Source organism: Vicia villosa, linkage group LG5, assembly GCF_029867415.1.
Source record: "Vicia villosa cultivar HV-30 ecotype Madison, WI linkage group LG5, Vvil1.0, whole genome shotgun sequence".
NCBI lineage: Eukaryota > Viridiplantae > Streptophyta > Magnoliopsida > Fabales > Fabaceae > Vicia > Vicia villosa.
The window spans coordinates 121,711,896-121,732,363 of record NC_081184.1 but is presented as its reverse complement, the minus strand read 5'-3'; the positions used below and the strand labels follow the sequence as shown (position 1 = coordinate 121,732,363).

Genomic DNA, 20,468 nt, shown 5'->3' with positions numbered 1-20,468 from the left:
AGATTATCATTTTTCTTCCATTTTTATCCTTATTAATTTAACAAAAACTCTCTTTTATCCTTTAATTTTTCTTATGCCATTTTACATTTAAAGTTAGTTTAACTGTTAATTTTACCAAAAACTTCAATTAGCTTATAGCTATCAGTCACCAATCATCAGCTATAAGCTATAAGTTATTAGTCATCATTCATAAGCTATAAGCTATCAGTTAGCTTATCAGTCAACCACTATTTTTACCAAACAGAGCCTAAGACTCATTCAGGTAGGTACCAGACCTTGAACAGTGCACATCTGATCTAATAAAAAAAAGTATATGTCAGCAAACGTGTGACTAGGTTAAGGGAGTAGGTCTCGAACACCACATATTTCGGTAGTATGGGATCCGATCGTTCTCTATATGGCTATGTAATATGATGTCCGATGTTGGCATGTGGTTTAGTCTCCTTGTACTCTTAACCAAACCATTGTCCATCAATACTTGTAAAGTGATGATAAACTCATGCTTGCATTAATGTATATGAGACAATAAAAAATTATACATTAATGATTTTTAATAGTAAATTAAATAATTACATGAAAATGTTATGTTAAGCTATGTCATATACCCTTCTAATTGCCTCATCCCATTATTTGTCGCAACATTCAGCTCCTTATATAAGTAAGCAAATGTTGTCTTTGTGCATGTGATCCTTCACATCACTGTCCTCTTCCTTTACAACACTACAACTAAGATGTATATGTGAAACTCCTTTTGAGTAAGTTGAACTATGCATGAGGCCCTTATTTTTTCAACTTCTTTATAGGCTTGATTGGAGTTTGATTCGAGCAACTCGACCAACAACTCCGCCTTCCATCTTTGGTAACAACTTTGATGTCAAGGAGACACCCGTGGATGTAAATATGCAGAAGACATTAGATGTCGTCAAGTGTTACTATCAACTTCTCACATGTGAGGTGGAAGGTACTCGTCTTCTCGTGCCGTCTCTCTAAAAAGGTTGTCAATAAGCTATGTTCAATTATGTTAAACCTAGTGGCGACGAGGTCAGCTAGCTCATTGTTTAAAATGACATCAGTGAACTAATCATCATCAAGAGTCTTCAGCATGTTGTTATATATATATATATATATATATATATGCCTCCTAAATATACCTGGAACTCGGTCTCTTGCATCTCGAGCATCTACACCTTAAACACCTCCGCCTCAGGCAATTCTACCTCATTCTCTCGCACCTTAGGTTAAGGTTGTGGCTTGGATGGTCTAACTCTATCGAGGCATATCTTACACGCACACCCCTTCCCAACATGTTGTTCATGTTCATTACTAAAAAAGACACAATCTTGTAATTTGACAAGAAAATAACATAAACTTAAAATCAACATTTTGATCGGATTATAGAATTGAGAGCATGTTGGAGAGTGTGTTTGATTTCTATAATCCGATAACAAGTCAGGGTGTGTTTGAATTATACAACCCGAACAATATTAATAACCCAAGAAAAAAGGAAACATGATGCATTTAATCATGTAATCAAGCAAATATGTGTACTAACTTGTTTGAAATAAAAAAACAATGTATGATTCGTGCAAGATTTAGTCTAAGGAGCCAATTTGAGATGTTCAAATTTGGGAATTTAAGGGTTGAGAAAACTCAAATATTCAAGTAAAAAGAAGAAGAAGGATTTCGTTGATTAAATAAATGTTTCGAATTTTAATACTTAAAAGTTATAAAATATGCTTTGGATTCTAGAATTTGAACGACATTTATTTTTTTCAAGAATTTTTGAGAAATTTAAAGGGTGGAAGTTCTGTAACATTTTGTGCTCCTATCTCTCAAAGAAACTTGTATCATGATCATATCCTTTTTTAACCATTGAATCATGATGGTAATAGGTGTAAATTGCATGTTTTAGTCTTGTATTTATATGGCTTCATTGTTATTAAATAAATTAGAGATGTTTGTGGATCGGTTTGATTCGGTTTTCAGATAATCTGATATTCAAAATGAATAAAATTAAATGGATTGGTTAGGATTAAATTTACAAATTTTTGCGATAAAGTCAAAATCGAATCGAACCAAAAAATAATGGTTGGTTTGAGTTGGATTGATCGTGTAGATAAAAAAATACAAAAAAATATTTGAAAAAAATAACTTATTCCTAAATTAATTTTTCATAAGAATATAAAACATATAATATTAATAGTGTTCAATGTAAATATTAGACTAGAGATTAGAAAATTTTTCCTAATAGATTTAAAAATATCTAACATGAAAGCTTTTGAATATATCATTAATCACTATGATAATTAATTTGTTACATAGCTCTATATTAAATTGTCAAAATACACTAATAATTTTCTAATAACAAATTAAAATAGCAATAATTTGTTCATATATGACATTTCATTTTTTTTTTCATATACGACATTTCATTTTTCTTCTTCTTGAAGTTGAATGTTATAGTAGTAATTTTCAAGACAATTAGTTATGGTTGGTTCGGGTTGAGTTTGGGGGTAAAAAATTTAAAGTCCGAGATTCGAATCAATTGTCATTGGATTTCATTGGTTTGGTTCGATTCTTGTCCGAAATAAAAAAATGTTCAATTAAAAAACAATGGTTTGATTGCTTGATTCGAGTATACCCAAACCAATAAACACCCCTAAAATAAACTACTTTTTAAATATATTAAATAGTCTTTGTCAAAAAAAAAAAATTAAATAGTCAAATGAAACTATGGCAAATGCATTCATTATTCAATCTATCTAAAAAAAATCATTACTATTAAATTTGAAAGGTCATCATTATGCCTATGTTTGTTACACCTATTAGGTAAGACTCCCATGATATCATTTTTTTCTGAGCAAATGGATATAAAATTGAGATGTTTGGTATTTTGACTTGTTAAAACATTTGACTACGAACATATTTTTATTCATGTTATTAATGCAAAATATCCACTGGCTATGTCGGTAACTAACTTTTGCCAACTAATCTGACTAGCCACATTTAGCGGGTCCACTTTTCCAATTAAAATTTTCTATCCAACCACAATGTTTGAGTTTGAAAAATTCAAAACTGTGCTGTCAATTTGAATAGACAATCTAACTAGGACAAAAAGATGCCTGCAGCCTGCATGTGCTTGTACTTCTAAAACAAACAAAACTGGAGAAAATACTCATCAACTTTATTATAAATATAAGAATATAAGGATTCAATAGTTTAAAGTTACACTCAAACTCTACATTTTTACCATCATTGATGGAACATTAGCTCTGTAATAAGTTAATATTACTACAACAAGTAGAGCGATTCATACAACTACAAGGAAGAAAATTACACTAAATTATAGTTGCTTCTATAGTTTTTACAACACCCCGTTTTGTATATCTTGACGAATGACATGTCAATTTCCAAGTATAGTTTTGCCGATGTAGAAGAAAGAATGATATTGTCAGGATTCGCGGGGTCCGTCAAACGACTGTGTCTTTCTCAAATTCCAATGAAGACCCTCGTGAATACTGCGTAAGAAGTCGTTAGTAGAATCGACCAGACAAGCTGTAGGAACGGGCCAGGGTGCCATGCTGCACACTAATGCATCTCCTGGTGCTAACTGCTTCCTGTCTTTGCCGTCAAATGATGCCCATGCTGGGCTTCTGCTATTGAATGGAACTTGCACCCTTAAAGTCACATGCTCTGGTAATATCAATGGCCTAAAAGAGAGAGAATGTGGGCAAATTGGTGTAAACAAAATACCTGGAACCTGCATATTTGAAGAATAAAGTAGTTCAATAACATTGTAGATATTAAAACTTACTGCTTGAGACATTCATTGTGAACTAGAAGAGGAAAAAACGGTTAAAATTTTGGAATAAACGCATCAGAATAAGAAGCTCTTCAAGAAAGTACCTGAGGGTGGACCATTGATCCTCCAGCTGCCAAAGAATATGCAGTACTACCGGATGTCGTAGATAAGATTAATCCATCCCCTTGCACACATGTGACAAAGGAGTTGTCACAGTAACATTCCAAATTTGTGAGGTAAGATGATATACCACGATCAATAGTAACCTCGTTCAGAACAAGTATAGGTTCTTCAGTTTCAAGTTCATCTTTAGCTGCATCTCGTATAACATGACATAGCAAACGGTGTCGTAGTGTAATACTAATGGGGCCCTTTAAAATTGATTCAAGGCACTCTTTGTAATTCTCACTATCTGAAGGAAGGTTAAGTTCAGATTCCAATTAGAAATGAAAACAGATATTATAAAAGTAGATAATATACATTGAGCAAAGTCCAAGGATACAGAAAGGAGTCATAAATCCAAGAGACCCTAAAGAAAAGGGGACAATAGGAGGCACGGGTCCTTTGAACATAGATGCTGTCTGCACATTTGGAACACGATAAATTAATAATGAATAATATCAGAAAATATGCAACACATATTAGAATAACGGGATAACTAATGTAAAACAAATTATTATAGTAGACTTAGTAATAGTAACCAAACTCTTTAGCAATGAATACTCCATGGCCATATATTTATTTGACCAAAGACGGTGGCTCATCCTTAGGCCAACAATCATCCTATTCATGGCTCATCCTTAGTTAAAAGTTCAATTTGATACATTATGATGTATATGCATGATTCAAACTTCCTTCAACATAGTATATAGTGTTACCAGTGAAACAAATCAGTGGTTCAAAAAAGCTTAACCTTTATCAGTAGTACGGATAAATAACAGAAATCTGAAAGATTATTAAGTTTTTGCCAGTAAAAAAAGAAACAGAAATTTGAAAGAGTTACTTGTGGTGCACTTGTGTGCATTCACTCTAAAATTTTATGGAAAAGCTTCTATGGCTTCTAATCATTTTTACAAAATCAACAAGTTTCACCTAGAAAGTTAGACTATTGTTGTTCAATAGCAAATTAATTTAAAACAAATTCACATACCCATAGAACAGTGCCATCTCCACCAAGAGTTATCACAAGGTCAACTTTGGTATGCAACTTTAAAATTTCCTTATCTACAAGCAAAAAATTGATGCTCATAAGTAATTAAAATTTTCAGAATAACTGAAGTACACGACTACTATAATCATATAGTTAACTACAAAGATAATACAAGATATTGCATTATGCATACAATGGAATTCATCATCTTAAAACAGACAAGGAGGATGTGATACAATATATTGGCCCGTCAATAATCAGCTAAATTCTAGTAATCTTAGCTTTCTGTCCTGCAAAACACCCTGTGCTAAATTTTAAACACAGAACTAATATGATACTTACTCCAAGCCCAGAAAAGGAAAAAAAAACTGCCAAAACTACAGTGAGACTAAAGATGCATCAATTTCAAGAATTTAATATTTATATTTGGATGCTGGCTTACCAAAATATCCTGTCATGAATTTGAAACGTATAGAAGGTATGGCGGGCATTCTAGGTTTCAATAAGCTCAAAATAACGTTTAGGCGAATGCTTTCTATATATTTCACTGTTTTTGTAATGTGGCTTACCATCACTCCATGTTTCTATAAAATTAAAGTATGATGACTCCGCCAAGAGATCCACCTTGACACGTGGTTCAACATATATTTGTAGTTTCTTATGCTGCCTCAACCATCTGGGAATGATAAAAAAGCAAGCAATATCATTTAACTAAGGTTTGAGATGCATGGAAAAGGTAAAATCAAAATGTAGAATTTCATGTTGTATAACATGTTATAGATTTATACCAAAGACAAATACATGGAAGTATACAAAGTTTGAAGATAGAATATGGCTTATATCTAAATTCAATTACACAACATATTCCATTATTTTGTGAATAGTCTGAGGCTCAAGTCAGCATCATATTATCAGTAAAAGGAAGAAAACTTGACTTAAGAAGATAGAAAAGTTATAATAAACAATTTATTGAGATACACACCTAACCATCTCAGCACACAGAATTTGAACAGAAATTGAATTTGGTTTGGTCAATATGAGCACTGTCTGTGGAGATGACTCCCATGTCAAAGAGATCTGAAATAAATATGACATGTCAATTGTAACACATTACTTTAAGAATAGACATGCATGCTTATGAATTGCAAATAATTTTTGAAGCAAATAAAGTAAAATCCTCCTCAATAATAAAAGAGATACCTGCTTACTACTGCGTTCAGCTGTAGTTATATTTCCTCTTTCAAAAGAGACAATGTCATGTTTGTGCTGATCACTTTTCTCACCTTTGCAGCACCATTGAAGTTTAAAAGAAGCCTGTCTCAAAAAATAAATCAGTTACAGACTGAAGTAACATAGAATTGGTAATTTTAACATTATCAATAAAACACAACAAATATAGCTAATTACCATGAGGGTATGAGTTAATTTTTGGTAGGACAAATTCCTCAAAACACGGCAGTACTTGCACAATGTCATCGTAAAGAGAAAAACAAAATTCAATAGTAATTATTATAGTATTGTACCAGTAATAATATGTACAATTAACTTCTTATGGCTTTCGTTTGTATTTAATGCCACAAGGCTCAACAGCTTGTGCTGCTCTGAAGAGTGATCTAATAAGTATTACGAATGTTTGAAGGCGAGAAACGTCAACAAAATCGTTACACGTGTAGATACACACATGTACATCAATAGGGATCCTGCTGCAACAGAATGATAATAACAACATATTTTGCTTCAATCAAGAGTTTATAACATACCTTTCTGACCATCTTGGAATCTGAATCAGGTTTCCCATCCCTAAGCACCTCATGGGAACAAATACCATTACTAGAACAACATTCTTCAGACAGCCCATTAGCTACATTATTATATAATGTGGGTTGTTTGGCGATGTTATTTGTTTTCAAATCATCAAGATCAGCACAAGGCTCGAGGCATGATTTCCCTGTAGTCAAAACAAGCAGGGAACAGAAATTATAAACTTGAAAAGTTGACATCAATAACAATCAAACTTGTATCACACTAAGTAGGGTCGGCTACTTGGGTCAAACTACGTCAAAATGTTCTATCAAAAACCATGTTTCTATCCAGCTCATTAATCTCGAGATCGTTCTTAATAGTTGCTCATATCGGTTTTTTAGGTCTTCTTCTACCTCTAGTGGTTTGACTACCCTCCATATGATCTACTCTCCTTACTATAGAAGATAAAGTAGCAGTTTAGATGGAAAGCATATTTTCAGAAAGAATACGATAGAAACCTATATCCGGAATGCTCAAAATTTAGGAAATATGCATTATAAAGGATAAGATTGTGACACGTGAGTTCGAATACTTGGAAAATTCAAGGGAAAAGGAAAGAAGATCAGAAAAAAAAATGATAAATGAAACACTCCTTATTCAGAAGGAATAAAAGACTATAATGCTTCAGATATTTATAAAAGTAATAATAAATGAAGCCATAAAATCATTTCGAGAGGATAGACCGCAAAACGATACAAATAAGAACTTGAATTCCAACCACTAATTGACAAAATTTGCATTGCATTATACAGAGATTACAGGAAACAATAAAATACCTACAAGCAATTTTGAATTAAAACAGAATAAAAAACTTATAAATCAAAAGTAACTGAAATTATAAAATTTTGAAATGAACAGAAGCGATCAAAATAAATAAATTGTTTGACAATCTACAAGTTAACAGAGAGCAGAATCGCAGTTGAGTAAAAATCAGATTAAAAAAATTCTATTTCTCCCGCAATGTCAACCGTTTCATAATAGAAAAGTAAAAATATAATCATGAAGTAGCAATAATCAAAAGAATTAGAACCTCTGTCTTCAAACTGCAGATTCCGAGTCCTCTCCAACTCATATTTCCGTTTCCATTCAGCAGCCTCCGCTTGAGCAGAAGCTTTCCCTTCCGCAACTTTCCTAAGAGCCTTCGCGACGGCTAGAAGAAGTAGAGTTTCAAGACAAAATAAGGAGAAAGATCTCTGTTATCAAAGATCACATATTTTCTCGCAGTTGATATTAATAATAATTTCAACAAAACATGATCATTTTTGCATACTTCTTAAAGATTCAGAGAACTCTATAAGATGATCATCAGACCCTTGGACCGGCGATTGAAGTAACTCTTGCACTGCTTTCTCAGGAAATAGAGAAAATGAACTTATGAAACCATTGTCCGCCTGCGAACACGCCGACACACTCGAATTTCCCTGTTCCATGATGGAAAAATCATATTGAAAAATTCAGCATCCAATAGTAACAGTAAATCAATATGCAACCGTTTAAATAACAGATAAATAACAACAACAACAACAATAATAATGATGATAATAATAACAGAAACTATCAAAGTAAATGTTGACTCTGAAGTCAAATTTGAGCATCCTAATATTTTTTTTTCTGTTGAATTTTGCTATCTAGATAGAGAGAAATTGTGGCAAGTGAATTAAGAAAACCTAGATATGAAGAAAAACCCTAGGAAGAAAGAGTATACAGAGAGATGAAATTGAAGCAAAGCAAGGAGGAAGGGTGTGGAATTGAGGAAGATAGAGGGAGGAATAGGAAGAGAATTTACCGAGGAATTGGAATTGAGCTTGTGAGGTGCCATGGAAGAGGAGAAGAATGGGGATGATGGATCCCTTTCAACTACTCTTATAGATACCAAACCAATTGTTTGGAGGTTTTTGACGTTGAAATATTTCTGAGTTTTTTATAGGATTCTCACAACACGTTGCTTTCAGTCTTATTGTAATGAATGCACTGTAATGTGCAAATTTGGAATGGAACAAGCCACATCACATACACACTGACTTTTACAAAAAAAATTTAAATTGAGATGTTGACTATTCAAACTCGCGCTACCAACTGATTAAGATATTGCGGATTGAAACTCGCTTTTTATAATTAATTGTGTTATTATGTATACTAGTAGGAAACTCGTGCTGTCGCACGGGTCTGGTCGAGATTTCATATTACATGTATTTAATTTTGACTTACAAAGTTCTTTTATATATATTAAATATTTATGCAATAGCTTGTATCTCATAAATATGTTCACATCTACCCGTGAATTCAGATGAGTTAACAAACCTCAGTTGAATTCAAATAAGTTAATTCTAAAAATTTATTAAACCTATTTTAGATATTATTTTATTTTTCCAAACCTAAAAATATATGACAGTTCCCTGTCAAATTTCAAATTTACAAATTTTACAAATCTAAAATGTATGACAGTACCCCCGTCAAAAAATGAAAAAGCAAAAATGAAATATTTAAAAATTAAACAAATAGTAAAAATATCAATATGTTAATAGAGTAATTAGATATGAATATGTAAAATTATAAAAAAAAGTATAAATCCTATGGTAAATAATATATATTTATGCCCATATATTTAAAATAATCACATTAAGTAGTCTCCATTGAATAGTGTAATAAATATAAGGATCTAAAATTTAAAATGTTTTTTCAAATTAATTCTAAAATAATAATAATTATGAAAATTTCATATCTTCTTTTTATTCTCATTTATACAAATAATTGTATAAATAGTTAAACCTATTACATTCATAAAATTATTTGTAACTTATTCACGTTTATAAAAATAATTATATCTTATTCAATTTATAAAATTCACTATATTAATAAATTTTTATCTTTTATCATTATTTTTTATGATTACCATTTATCATTAAATTTTCATGACTACCATTTAACATATTTTAATAATGATTAAAATTATGAAGTTAATTTGAAAAGATTCCGATAAGTTTTAGTTATTTCATAAGTTTACAAAAATTACAAAATCTCAATTGATTTTGTTTTTTTATTAACTTTTCTATAAAAATCTAAATAATTTCAAAATATATTTTATCTCAAATAAGGATCTAAATAATTATAAAATAGGAAACTCATTTTCTAAATAAAATTTATTTAAAAATGACTATATTAAGTTAAAAAGACAACTTTTAAATCACTTTTATAGTAAAATATTTTAAATTGAAAATCTAAATTATTGGTATGAAAAAAATTAACAAATAAAATAAATTAATTATTAAATTTTATATAGGAAAGAAAAATGTTTATGTCCTAAGATTTATTAAACCTATTTGAGATATTATGTCATTTTTCCAAACCTAAAATGAATCCTATTTGAGACATTAGATCATTCTTTCAAACCTAAAATGAATCATATTTGAGATATGAGGTCATTTTTCCAAACCTAAAATGTAGGGCAGTTTCCTTCAAATGATTAAAAGTTTCTACGTTATGTATATTATTATAATAGTTTAAATTATTATAATTAATGTATATTATTTTTTAGGTTTTTATAAAGAGACAATGCGGTGATAAAACTTTATAATATGTGTACTAATTAAATAAAATAATAATATATAATTGTAGAAATGTAAAAAGAATGATAAATTTATATTTTTCATAACAAATTAATTTAGTAACATAAAACTTTAAGACACTATAAAAAAATTAAAAAAATAAAATTAACAAAAATAAAACTTTAGTAACAAATAAAATTTTAAAAATAAAATGAAATCGAATTTGATAAGTAAATTAATTAATTAATATTTTAAATTTATACCATGATTTCATTCTTATTTTTATCCTTATTCTTGTTGCGACCAAGTTAAATAACAAATTTAACTTTTTATTTTATTTATAAAAGAATAAGTAAAATATCAGTTATGTATAATCTAACACTTTTATATGTCTGAGGATAGTAAAAACATTAATGAAATTTGTTTAATTTTTAACTTTTAAAAATTGTTTGACTATATACATAAATAAAAATAATAATAATAATAATAATAAATAAATATTGTTTAATTTTATAATAATAGTCATTAATTATGTAATCAAGTTATAAGATGTAATTTATTTTATTGAATACATAAAATATACCCCTATTTATTTGAACATTGAAAGACTATATCTCAATTATTTTAAATTTAAATTTAAATTTCATCGTTCCAAATGCACTTTTAAGAGAGATAAAATTGACTCACACAAAAAATTAAATTTTTAAATGAGTTGATAAATGCAAAGTCTATTTAATAACGTAAATGAAAAGAAAATGGGTTGATAAATGCAAAGTCTATTTAACAACGTAAATGAAAAGGCAAATTTCAATATTACATTAAAATTGACTTTTAATTATATCAATAAGTGACTTTATCAATTAATAAAAAAAATTACAAATAATCTATAATATAAGAAAGGAAATTGTTCTGGAAAAAACATTTTTGCCCTTTTCTCTTTGGCTGCCACCTAATGAAAATAAGGGTATTTTGTGTCCAAATAATACTTTTTCCAACTATTGATGTCATATAATTCTATTTCAATTACATGGTTGGTGTTTTTTGTCTTTGATAAATAGGTTGGAATGGATTGATGATGTCACTTGGTCCAAATTCAATTTCTTTTCAAATTTTGTTTTCTTTCAATGTTACTTTAATTTGAATTTCAAAAAATATTGACTTTCTCTCACTCTCTCTTTGTCTTTCTCTTTCCCTCTATTATCTTTCTTCTGCATTCCTCTTTCTCTTTCCCTCTCTCTCTCTCTCTCTCTCTCTCTCGTCCTTTCCTTCACTTTCTCTCTTCTTCCTCCTTCTCCCTCTTCTTCTTCCTTCTTCCTTCTTCCTACATATGCAATTTGTATTCTTTCCTGACACGGTTTGTTCTGTTGAGCGCTGAGGACGATGATGAACACGATGATGGTGATGTTGATGTTGTTGGGTTCGTGATGAACGATGTTGAACGATTTTAGATGAATGAGTTGAGTTGGTTGAAGATCTATGAAGATGATGACGAAAGCTACGAATCTGAATCTCGGGTGAGGTATTTCTGGTTTTTGTTCTTGATCTCTCTTCCTCTCTCACGATTCTGAAGGGTTTTGATTTTAAGGGAAATGATGAACAAATTGTTTAGGTTTTTATGAATATTGGGATTTATATGTGTTTGAGGTTTTGATGTTTGATGAACAATGTTCTTCTGATAATTTCTGAAGGGTTTGTAAAATTGGGAAAATGATGAACTAGGGTTTTGGTTGTTTTTGCTCTGCAGCTGTTTTCTTGATGATTTTTGACCTTATCCATTGTCAATTCTCATTAACATGACTTTTTTTCCAGATCCGACCCTTCCACGGGATTAGGGTTTCAGGAGATCTCGGTCGCAAGTTCTTTTCCAAGCTAGGATGACTGGATGACATCTCCAATAGTAAAGCATCTAAAGCCTTCATTTGATTTATTTGAGAAGTCCTTTTTCCAAACTGCTTATATTAGTGTCTCTACAGCTTCTTCCCTATAAATGCTCATCTTTCGCGGCTCAACCTGAAGATTTTGACAAGAGCAAAAACTAGCTGTTTCAATATTCTGTGCGAGGTTTCTCACTATCGAGTATATGGATTTGGTCGAGCAGATTGTTCCCTACTTCATGACCATTATATGATTAGTGAAAACTGCATTAAGAATTTTGGGTAACTATTAAATATTTTGTGCTGAATTTAAAAGATGTGCAACTGTTTTTAAGATATTTTACTTAATTTGAGGTTCATTGGTCATAATTTATGTTGTTTATAGGGTATATGCATTTCTTTATCAGCGATTCTATTCTGAAAATGAGATTCTTGGTTGTTTAATTGCTGTGTTTGTTAACATGACAGCCCCTTCAAGCTCTAAAGAAAATATCTCAGGAGCACCCAGCTGCCTGCCTAAGAGTTGGTGCTCTCATGGCTGTACTCTCTTATTTGGACTTCTTCTCAACTAGAGTTCAGGTTAGTTATCAGTGATCACTGATATTTTAGATGATGTTATAGTCTTAGATAGTTACAATTCATTTAGCGATAGGCACTTCAGCTAGGAAGCGTATATTGACAAAACTCTATGTTATCAGGGAGATACCTGGCTGTTTGATAATCCGAGGAGAAGAAGGGCTATATGTAATTATAATGCATACTGAACAACCCTCAATTGAAGATAGAAATAAAACACGGGCTACTGGTTTTGAGGGTCATGGAAATTCTCAACATTTATCTCTACTTGGTCTGATTTTGGTGTAAAGGTTTAGGAAGTGATTGCAGTTGTTGTTGCTTTATTAATTATAGTGATTATGTATATGAACATGAGAGATTTGTGCAGACTTATATCAAAAGCTTGGCAGATAGCTGCTACACGATATGTGGATCCCAAGTTGGTACGAATAAGTGAATCTACATCGTTGAAGAACTCAAACAAGGATGATGTCGTGGAATAAATGGGAGCGGATATTTAATCCATGCCATAAATCTCTATCTAAGATGTAATCAACTAAACATGACTCCCTTAGTCATTTACTTATTCAGATTTAGTTTTAAAGCCTATTGAATCACTCATATTATCACTGTAATTTCTTACCGCAGATAACCAACAATTGATGAACTGCATCAATTTTTGGAGTTCCAGCTTCCAAGGCAATGGGCCCCTGTATTTGGTGAGCTTGTCCTTGATCTCGATAGGAAGTCGCGTACTTCTTTATCTTTACAGTTCAGTTTCATGGATCCTAAGCTCTATGTGAACACAACACCGGCAATGCTGTTTGCTTTATGCGTAATGTTTTTACAATAAATTATTAAGAGCTGTTTGGTGTTTGAGATAAATTTTTGTTGTATTGACGAAGACACTTAGGAGTCTTAGTTTCTTTATTTACTCATTCAAAACAGCACATTGTTAGATCTTCTGTACGTGACAAATGCGCTGGTAAATTGTTTGATGAAATTCAAATATGTTATAAGTGGCTTTTATTTAAATTTGGGGTAGATGTGACATGAACCTGACCTCACAATTATTTTTCATGGAATATTATGGTGGAAATGGAAGGATTATGCCAATAGGTGTTCACATAATTCATGTTGATATATATGTTTTTCCCGTGGATGTAGGTTTGAGGTTGTTGTAGCTTGAACATGCACTAAAACTCTGTTGGTTCCTTCTCATTTTCCACTCCATGCCTGGGTATCACAACACATGTAGAATATATGTCACCTTTTTCTTAAATTTTGTCGAAGGATAGAAACAAGCAGTGTTTTGGTATTGTTTTACAGATCATGAGTGATTCAACAAATGTACAATCATCAGGAAGGACAATGAGCGAGTCTGTCGTAGCTGATGCATTATTGAGGCATATTTCAGCTGCCAAAGGAAGGGTTATAACAACCCAGTTTTCATCTAACATTAATTGTCTTGGAAGTGTGAAAGTTGCTGCTGATTTGACTGGCAGAAATTTGGTATGTTTATTTTATTTCTTAGCTTGTATATTTTAATTGATTAAGCTCGTGTTTAAAGTTTTATGACTATTCTATCAGGTGTTTGCTGGCATGTTTTTAATGACATATTTGGATGTAGCTTCGAAGGATGGAAAGTCTCCAATTGATCCATCCACTTTGGTAATAAACATGTGCATATATTTTTTTGTCATCTTGCTTTCTTTGATTTATTTGTTAATGTTAAGAACTGAGAGTTTGTCATCCTTACATTTACTGATATTCAGAATGAGTAGAGAAATCGTGTTATGGTTGTGGCTGTTGCTACTGCGGCGGCAGCTGATGCTGCAGTGGCTGCTGCACAGGCTGTTGTTGTTGTGATCCATTTGACTGCTGGTTCGAATGAGAGTTATAGAAGTATTGAAGAGGCTGCTGCTGTTAAAATTCAATGCGTCTATCAATCTCACTTATTAAGAAGTTAGTTTTATGAGTAAATCAACTTTTAGTCCTTAACTGTAACTATCTATCAATTTAGTTCTTCAAATTTACTTGACTTTTACAGTTTTGAAGAATGAAATACTTATCGTATGTGAATGTTTCTGTGACAGGCAAGAAAGGCATTGCGTGCTCTGAGAGGATTAGTGAAGTTGCAGGCACTGGTAAGGGGTTACTCGGTGACAAACCGGCTAAGGCAGCACTTAGATGTATGTAGGCTTTGGTTACAGCACAAGCAAGAGCTCGTGCGCAACAAATCCGAATGGTGTCAGAAGGAAAGCCTAATCCAAATCAATCAACTCCTAGAAATGTCATGGAAAATGACCTGTTTAGGAAAATATATAATGTTATTTCCATTACTTCTACTAATTATCATTTGATAGTAATTTGATGGTTATGCAACTTCTTTTCTAGACAGTAACAGAGGAAAGTGTTCTCTGGTTGCAAGAAGATTTCTCCTTTTATCAAGTTAATTTTTGTGTATATTTGGTTCCTAATACAAATTTATTATGTTGAGGCCTTACTTGATTTTGTTTACTCTTGATTTCATGTTTAATGTTTTTCATTGTAGAATCTAAGGATCAGTCATTGCAGCAATGTTTGAATTTTGCAATTTGATTGCTAATGTTTCTAAAGAAATAGCTCATTTTTTGTTTTCAAATTATCAAAATTGGTTCAACAGGTTATTTCTTCTGGGACTAGACAAGTACGGAAAAGGCGACTGGCGAAGTGTATCAAGAATCTTTGTGGTAACCCGAACACCAACACAAGTAGCATGTCATGCACAAAGATACTTCATTTGATTGAACTCAATGAACAAATACAGAAGGCGATCGAGCATTCATGATATTACAAGCGTCAACAATGGAGACGTCTCAACGCCTCAAGGACCAATCACTGGTCAAACAAACGGTTCCTCTGGAAACCCCACTAACAAATCAGTCAAACAAGCTATTCCGCCCAGAGCCGGTATACCAGGTGCTGGAATATACGCTGCCCCTTCCATCGGACTACCTATAGGAGGACTTTTAGTATTTGCTGTTGGCACCCCGGTGAATCTTTCCGGATCTCCACATACAACATACGGTATTCGAGCACCAGTTCCCGGTACCGTTGCACCCGGTGCACCTATGAACATGGTCCCTATGACATACCCTATGCCTCATACTTCTGGTCCTCACAGATGAAGTGCTTTTAGAAACCTTAATGTACAAAAAAGTTAGAAGACTAGATTGGCTTCTGCAGTGGCTGTAATTTTTATTTTTGCTACACAAAATTGCTTTTTTTATTTATTAGCATGCATGCATGAATTTTATTCTTATTCAGTCATTTCAAAAATAAACCATAGCAGGAAGAAATTGAATGTAAGTTTCAGTATAGGTTGTTGTCATGAAATGTGACAGCTTTGTGACATAGGAGTAAAGTTGTTTTTGTAGACATTTGAATTGCTATTTTGTTAAACATTGTTGAGGAAGAAGGTTTTGTGGATTTTTAGAAAGTGTAAATTATTGTTGCATAATCCTGGTTTTAGTATTAAATAAGTTATTGTGTTTACTTAAAAGTAGTTTTTAGCAATTAAATTTTAAAAACTAAAAATTTCATCGTCAAAATTTTATCTCCTTTTACAAAAGAAAAAGATTATTAAATATTAAAAATCAATTCAATCTATGATATTTTTGAAAATTTCTAAATGTCATATGTTATTAGATTATTTAAAAATAGTCATCTAATTAAAATTAATTTAACATTTACACAATCTTATTATCAATATTGATTTATGTGATTGGATTGTCCATTTTTAATAGATGGAATTATATAGTTCCACCAATAACCCTTTCATCCAACTACCAATCTTTTGACCTTGTGATTTTGTTAAATAGATAGGCTCTCTTTGATAAAAATAATAGTTGATTGATAAGTTATTTTTATATAGGAATAATTATAAGATTGATTTAAATATTTTTATATATGGACTAATATATTTGATTTGTAATTTGATTTTAATCAATTAATGTTAACGGGAACATAAACTTTGTGATCAAAATATTGAATATTAACGGGAATATTAAATTACTGGTCAAAATATTGAATATTAACGGGAACATGAAGTTGCTAATCAAAATATTGAATAAAAACGAAAACATGAATTTACTAATAACGGGAACATGAAGTTACTGATAAAAATATTTAATATTAACAGTAACATGAAGTTACTGATCAAAATATTAATATTAGCGGAAACATGAAGTTACTAATTGAAATATTGAATATTAACGGGAACATGAAGTTATTGATAAAAATATTGAATATCAACAGGAACATGAAGTTACTGATCAAAATATTAATATTAACGGGAACATGAAATTACTGATAAAAATATTGAATATTAACGAGAACATATCAAAATATTGTATATTAACGGGAACATGAAATTACTGATCAAAATTACTAAATATTAACGGGAACATGAAGTTACTGATCAAAATATTGAATATTAACGAAAACATGAAGTTACTGATCAAAATATTGAATATTAACAAAAACATGAAATTACTGATCAAAATATTTCATATTAACGGGAACAGACAGTTATTGATCAAACTAATGAATATTAACGGGAACATGAAGTTATTAATTAAAATATTTAATATTAACGGGAAGCGATCTTAATATGTTGAAAATAAATGTGACTAAATTTATTGCATTAGACCTTTCTAATTTTTATTGCATACTATTAAAATAACATATAAACTTTATTTTTTTAATTACTTTTTCTTTTCAATATTCAATTTTTTTAATATTACTATTTTTATAAATTTTCCATTTTAACTCAAATTTAATATTTTACTAACACCTTTTATTTTCCTCAATCTAAATGCGCGAAAACGACGGGTACCCGTGCGAACGCACGGGTATCATACTAGTTTCAACCAAAAAAAGTTACAAATAATTGAGAAATAAAATATTTTGAGACTAAAATTTTCAGAATAAAATATTTTTAGACCAAAATTTTCTACTTTTAAAGGTTTAAAATATATGATGATACTAAATTACAATAAAAATGGTAATAAATAGAAAATAAATTTTATTTAAGAAAAAAAATCAAAATAACCATTTAGCATTAAACTGAAAGATAATTAAATGAAATATTATAATACAATTCAATACAATTAAATCTCATTAATTAACTTTAATTATATATTTAATTCAATTTACCATTGAAGCTGCATTAACTCTCAGTCAAATTATTTTTTTTTTAATAATTTAAAAAATTTCTTAAAAATTTGAAACATTTCTTGAAAATGGAAAGAAAAAACACAATGTAAACACACTGTTTTGACAGTGCTAAAGCTATCTTAAAGTTTTTTCTCAACGTTGTTTTATATTATACAAAAGTATTCTCAACATTGTTTTACATCATACAAAAGTATTTTCATATAAGGGACTTGTTTTTATAATTTAAATATATATATCAAAATAATAATGACATTTTTACAACTAAAAAATAACTACAACATTATATCATGATTTAAAATATTTTTACAACTAAAAAATAACTACAACATTATATCATGATTTATAATTCTATAGTACCCCATAGAAATTACTAAAGAATTTTGAAGTTAGTACATTACATCACTATTTCTTTCTTAAGTTTAAAGAATTAAAATAATAGTTGATAAATGTAAATATTAGGCTAATGTTGCCTTTCATCCATGCATCTTTACTTTGAAGTTATCCTTTAATTCATCTTACTTAAAATAACAAAACACATCCAGAAGCATCTGTTGGCATCTGTTGTAGGTATCCATTGAAATACTTATGCAGCGTCTTAAATTATTCTTCATCAATTAAACCTCTCCATTGTACACCAATTTTCCTTGCATAACTCAAATTAAATAAGTTCATAACATTTAACAGCAACAAATTCAAAACAAAATAAACAAAAAGAGACAAAATAAACAATTGAATCAAATTATCATATCATGAACAACAAATAAAAGAAAAAGAGACATAATAAACAATTGAATCAAATTATCATATCATGAACAACAAATAGAAGGAAAAACAATTAAAGTTTCGAGGATGAGATATTGTGAGTTTGAAATGGTTGGATTGATACATATTTAACCCATATTAATTTTCAGCTTAATTATTTTTCTACTTTCATTCAATTATTACCTTCTGATTTTCTTTATTTAATTAATTAATAATATCGGTTGTATGATACTGCTTACCATATAGTTTGATGTTAAGAGTGCATTGTATACAATTAGGAATATGTTGGCATAACAAATACAATCCCTTGAATCATATCAATTTAATTAAATGTGAAACTTTGAAATTTTGTATAATGTAAGAGCTTTCAGCTGCAAATTCTGACTGAACTTCGAAAGCTGCAAAAACGAAATACCACAAAATCAATCATATTATAAAAAAGGTTGGAACAATCCCTTGAAGTTGCAAAAAAGAAATACAACAAAATCATCTATTATAAAAACAGACATTTGAATCAATCAAAATCATCCATTATAAAAAATTAAAATCATCCATTGATTATAAAAAATAGAGCAGAAGTAGAAAAATCAAAATCATGCATTTGAATCAAACAAAATCATCCATTGATTATTTGTTTGAAATACTTGCCACAGACCAAATACAAATCCTTTGACTCGTTGATGTCCTTCACAGATTCAATTGGGCGGAAATAGATTTTAGATAAAAATGACAAATACAAAACTTACACGGAAGATTGGAATGGAAGAAGAGAAGTTGTGGTACACTATTTTGGCACCTTAAATTTATAGGTGGACAAAAAAATGAAAAGGTAGTAGTGAAATATCAATTCAACGAATCTTGGAAGGATGGGTGGAGTGGAAAATCGTAATTCTTGGAAAGGGGGAAATATCGTGAATCTTGAAAAGGGTGGGTGGAGAGGAATATCGTTTGACTACAAAAACTACTGGCTTTTTATTTCCCAATTATAAATAGGTGTATTATAAATGCTGAGAATGATTAGGTTAAATTAATTATTATAGAATTAAAAAAATAATAAAAAGCAACAATAATCCTGGCTATGCCACATCAGCCCTATTAAATGTCAAGTCAATATAAATCAAGTAACTTTTAAATAGTCAATTTTACCCTTATAATTAGATTAGATTAGGCATTTAATCAGATGGCTTATTATGTAATTACCAAGTACTTTAGTTTTTATATATTTATAATAGACTTTTTTACTAAAGATAGGTTTGATTGATTGAAATTTATTTATTTTTTATTTATTTATAAATAAATAATAATATTTATAGAAATTAATAATAAATTATTAAAAACTTAAACCAGTAATATGTATAAGATATAAAAAAAAATATACACAATTCTAATTTAAAAAAACTAATATGACATAGTAAGTGTAAGGATTTTAATTAGTTGTATGTGTAAAATTAGTTTACACTATTATTGCACTATCTTTAAACTCATAAGATATAACTAAGTTTTATTGTTTAAGGCTCTGTTTAATAAGACACGTTTTCGAGCTTATAGCTTATGTCTTATGTCTTATAAGCTCATATGATAATTTAGACCCGTTTGGTAACGGTCTTTTATTACGAGCTTATAGCTTATTTTACTAGCTTATAGCTTATTTACCAGACGCTATTTCAAATAGCGTTTTAACTTATGTCTTATAGCTTATTACTTTTTCTTCCTTTTTTATCCTTATTATTTCAATTAAAATTCATTTTTAACCCTTA

General features: G+C 30.1%; 2 protein-coding genes and 2 long non-coding RNA genes across 5 annotated transcripts; 3 read left to right on the top strand and 1 right to left on the bottom strand.

Moving 5' to 3' along the window:
- Nucleotides 1–3,163: 3,163 nt before the first annotated feature.
- Nucleotides 3,164–8,704, bottom strand: LOC131602270 (NAD(H) kinase 1-like). 2 transcript variants are annotated; one of them, XM_058874345.1, is made up of 12 exons: nt 8,542–8,704; nt 8,026–8,176; nt 7,786–7,905; nt 6,713–6,900; nt 6,360–6,413; nt 6,153–6,266; nt 5,935–6,029; nt 5,522–5,628; nt 4,953–5,026; nt 4,305–4,383; nt 3,907–4,214; nt 3,164–3,760 (listed from the first exon to the last, which is right to left on the bottom strand). In XM_058874345.1, the coding sequence occupies exons 1-12, from the start codon at nt 8,572–8,574 to the stop codon at nt 3,452–3,454; spliced, it is 1,632 nt and encodes a 543-aa protein (XP_058730328.1). In that variant the 5' UTR covers nt 8,575–8,704; the 3' UTR covers nt 3,164–3,451. The 2 variants fall into 2 exon arrangements, with proteins under 2 accessions (XP_058730328.1, XP_058730329.1); XM_058874346.1 differs by lacking the exon at nt 6,360–6,413 and having other exon boundaries at nt 8,542–8,698.
- A 2,832-nt stretch (nt 8,705–11,536) lies between these two features.
- On the top strand, nt 11,537–13,233 carry LOC131607171 (uncharacterized). The gene is made up of 5 exons (XR_009285218.1): nt 11,537–11,814; nt 12,110–12,197; nt 12,274–12,456; nt 12,643–12,753; nt 12,873–13,233. It is a non-coding gene; the product is annotated as an uncharacterized LOC131607171 (long non-coding RNA).
- An 830-nt stretch (nt 13,234–14,063) lies between these two features.
- Nucleotides 14,064–14,431, top strand: LOC131607170 (uncharacterized). The gene is made up of 2 exons (XR_009285217.1): nt 14,064–14,241; nt 14,320–14,431. It is a non-coding gene; the product is annotated as an uncharacterized LOC131607170 (long non-coding RNA).
- An 834-nt stretch (nt 14,432–15,265) lies between these two features.
- LOC131607168 (transcription factor SRM1-like) lies at nt 15,266–16,191 on the top strand. The gene has a single exon (XM_058879194.1). It carries the CDS (start codon nt 15,525–15,527, stop codon nt 15,897–15,899), a length of 375 nt encoding a protein of 124 aa, XP_058735177.1. The 5' UTR covers nt 15,266–15,524; the 3' UTR covers nt 15,900–16,191.
- The last annotated feature ends 4,277 nt before the right edge of the window (nt 16,192–20,468 follow it).

Coding starts and splice junctions, on each gene's coding strand:
- LOC131602270 (XM_058874345.1), bottom strand. CDS start 8,574: ATGGCACCTCACAAGCTCAATTCCAATTCCTCG. Junction 5,629..5,934: donor CTGTGTGCTGAGATGGTTAG/GTGTGTATCTCA, acceptor TATCATTCCCAG/ATGGTTGAGGCAGCATAAGA. Junction 4,384..4,952: donor GAGATGGCACTGTTCTATGG/GTATGTGAATTT, acceptor CCAAATGTGCAG/ACAGCATCTATGTTCAAAGG.
- LOC131607168 (XM_058879194.1), top strand. CDS start 15,525: ATGAACAAATACAGAAGGCGATCGAGCATTCATGATATTACAAGCGTC.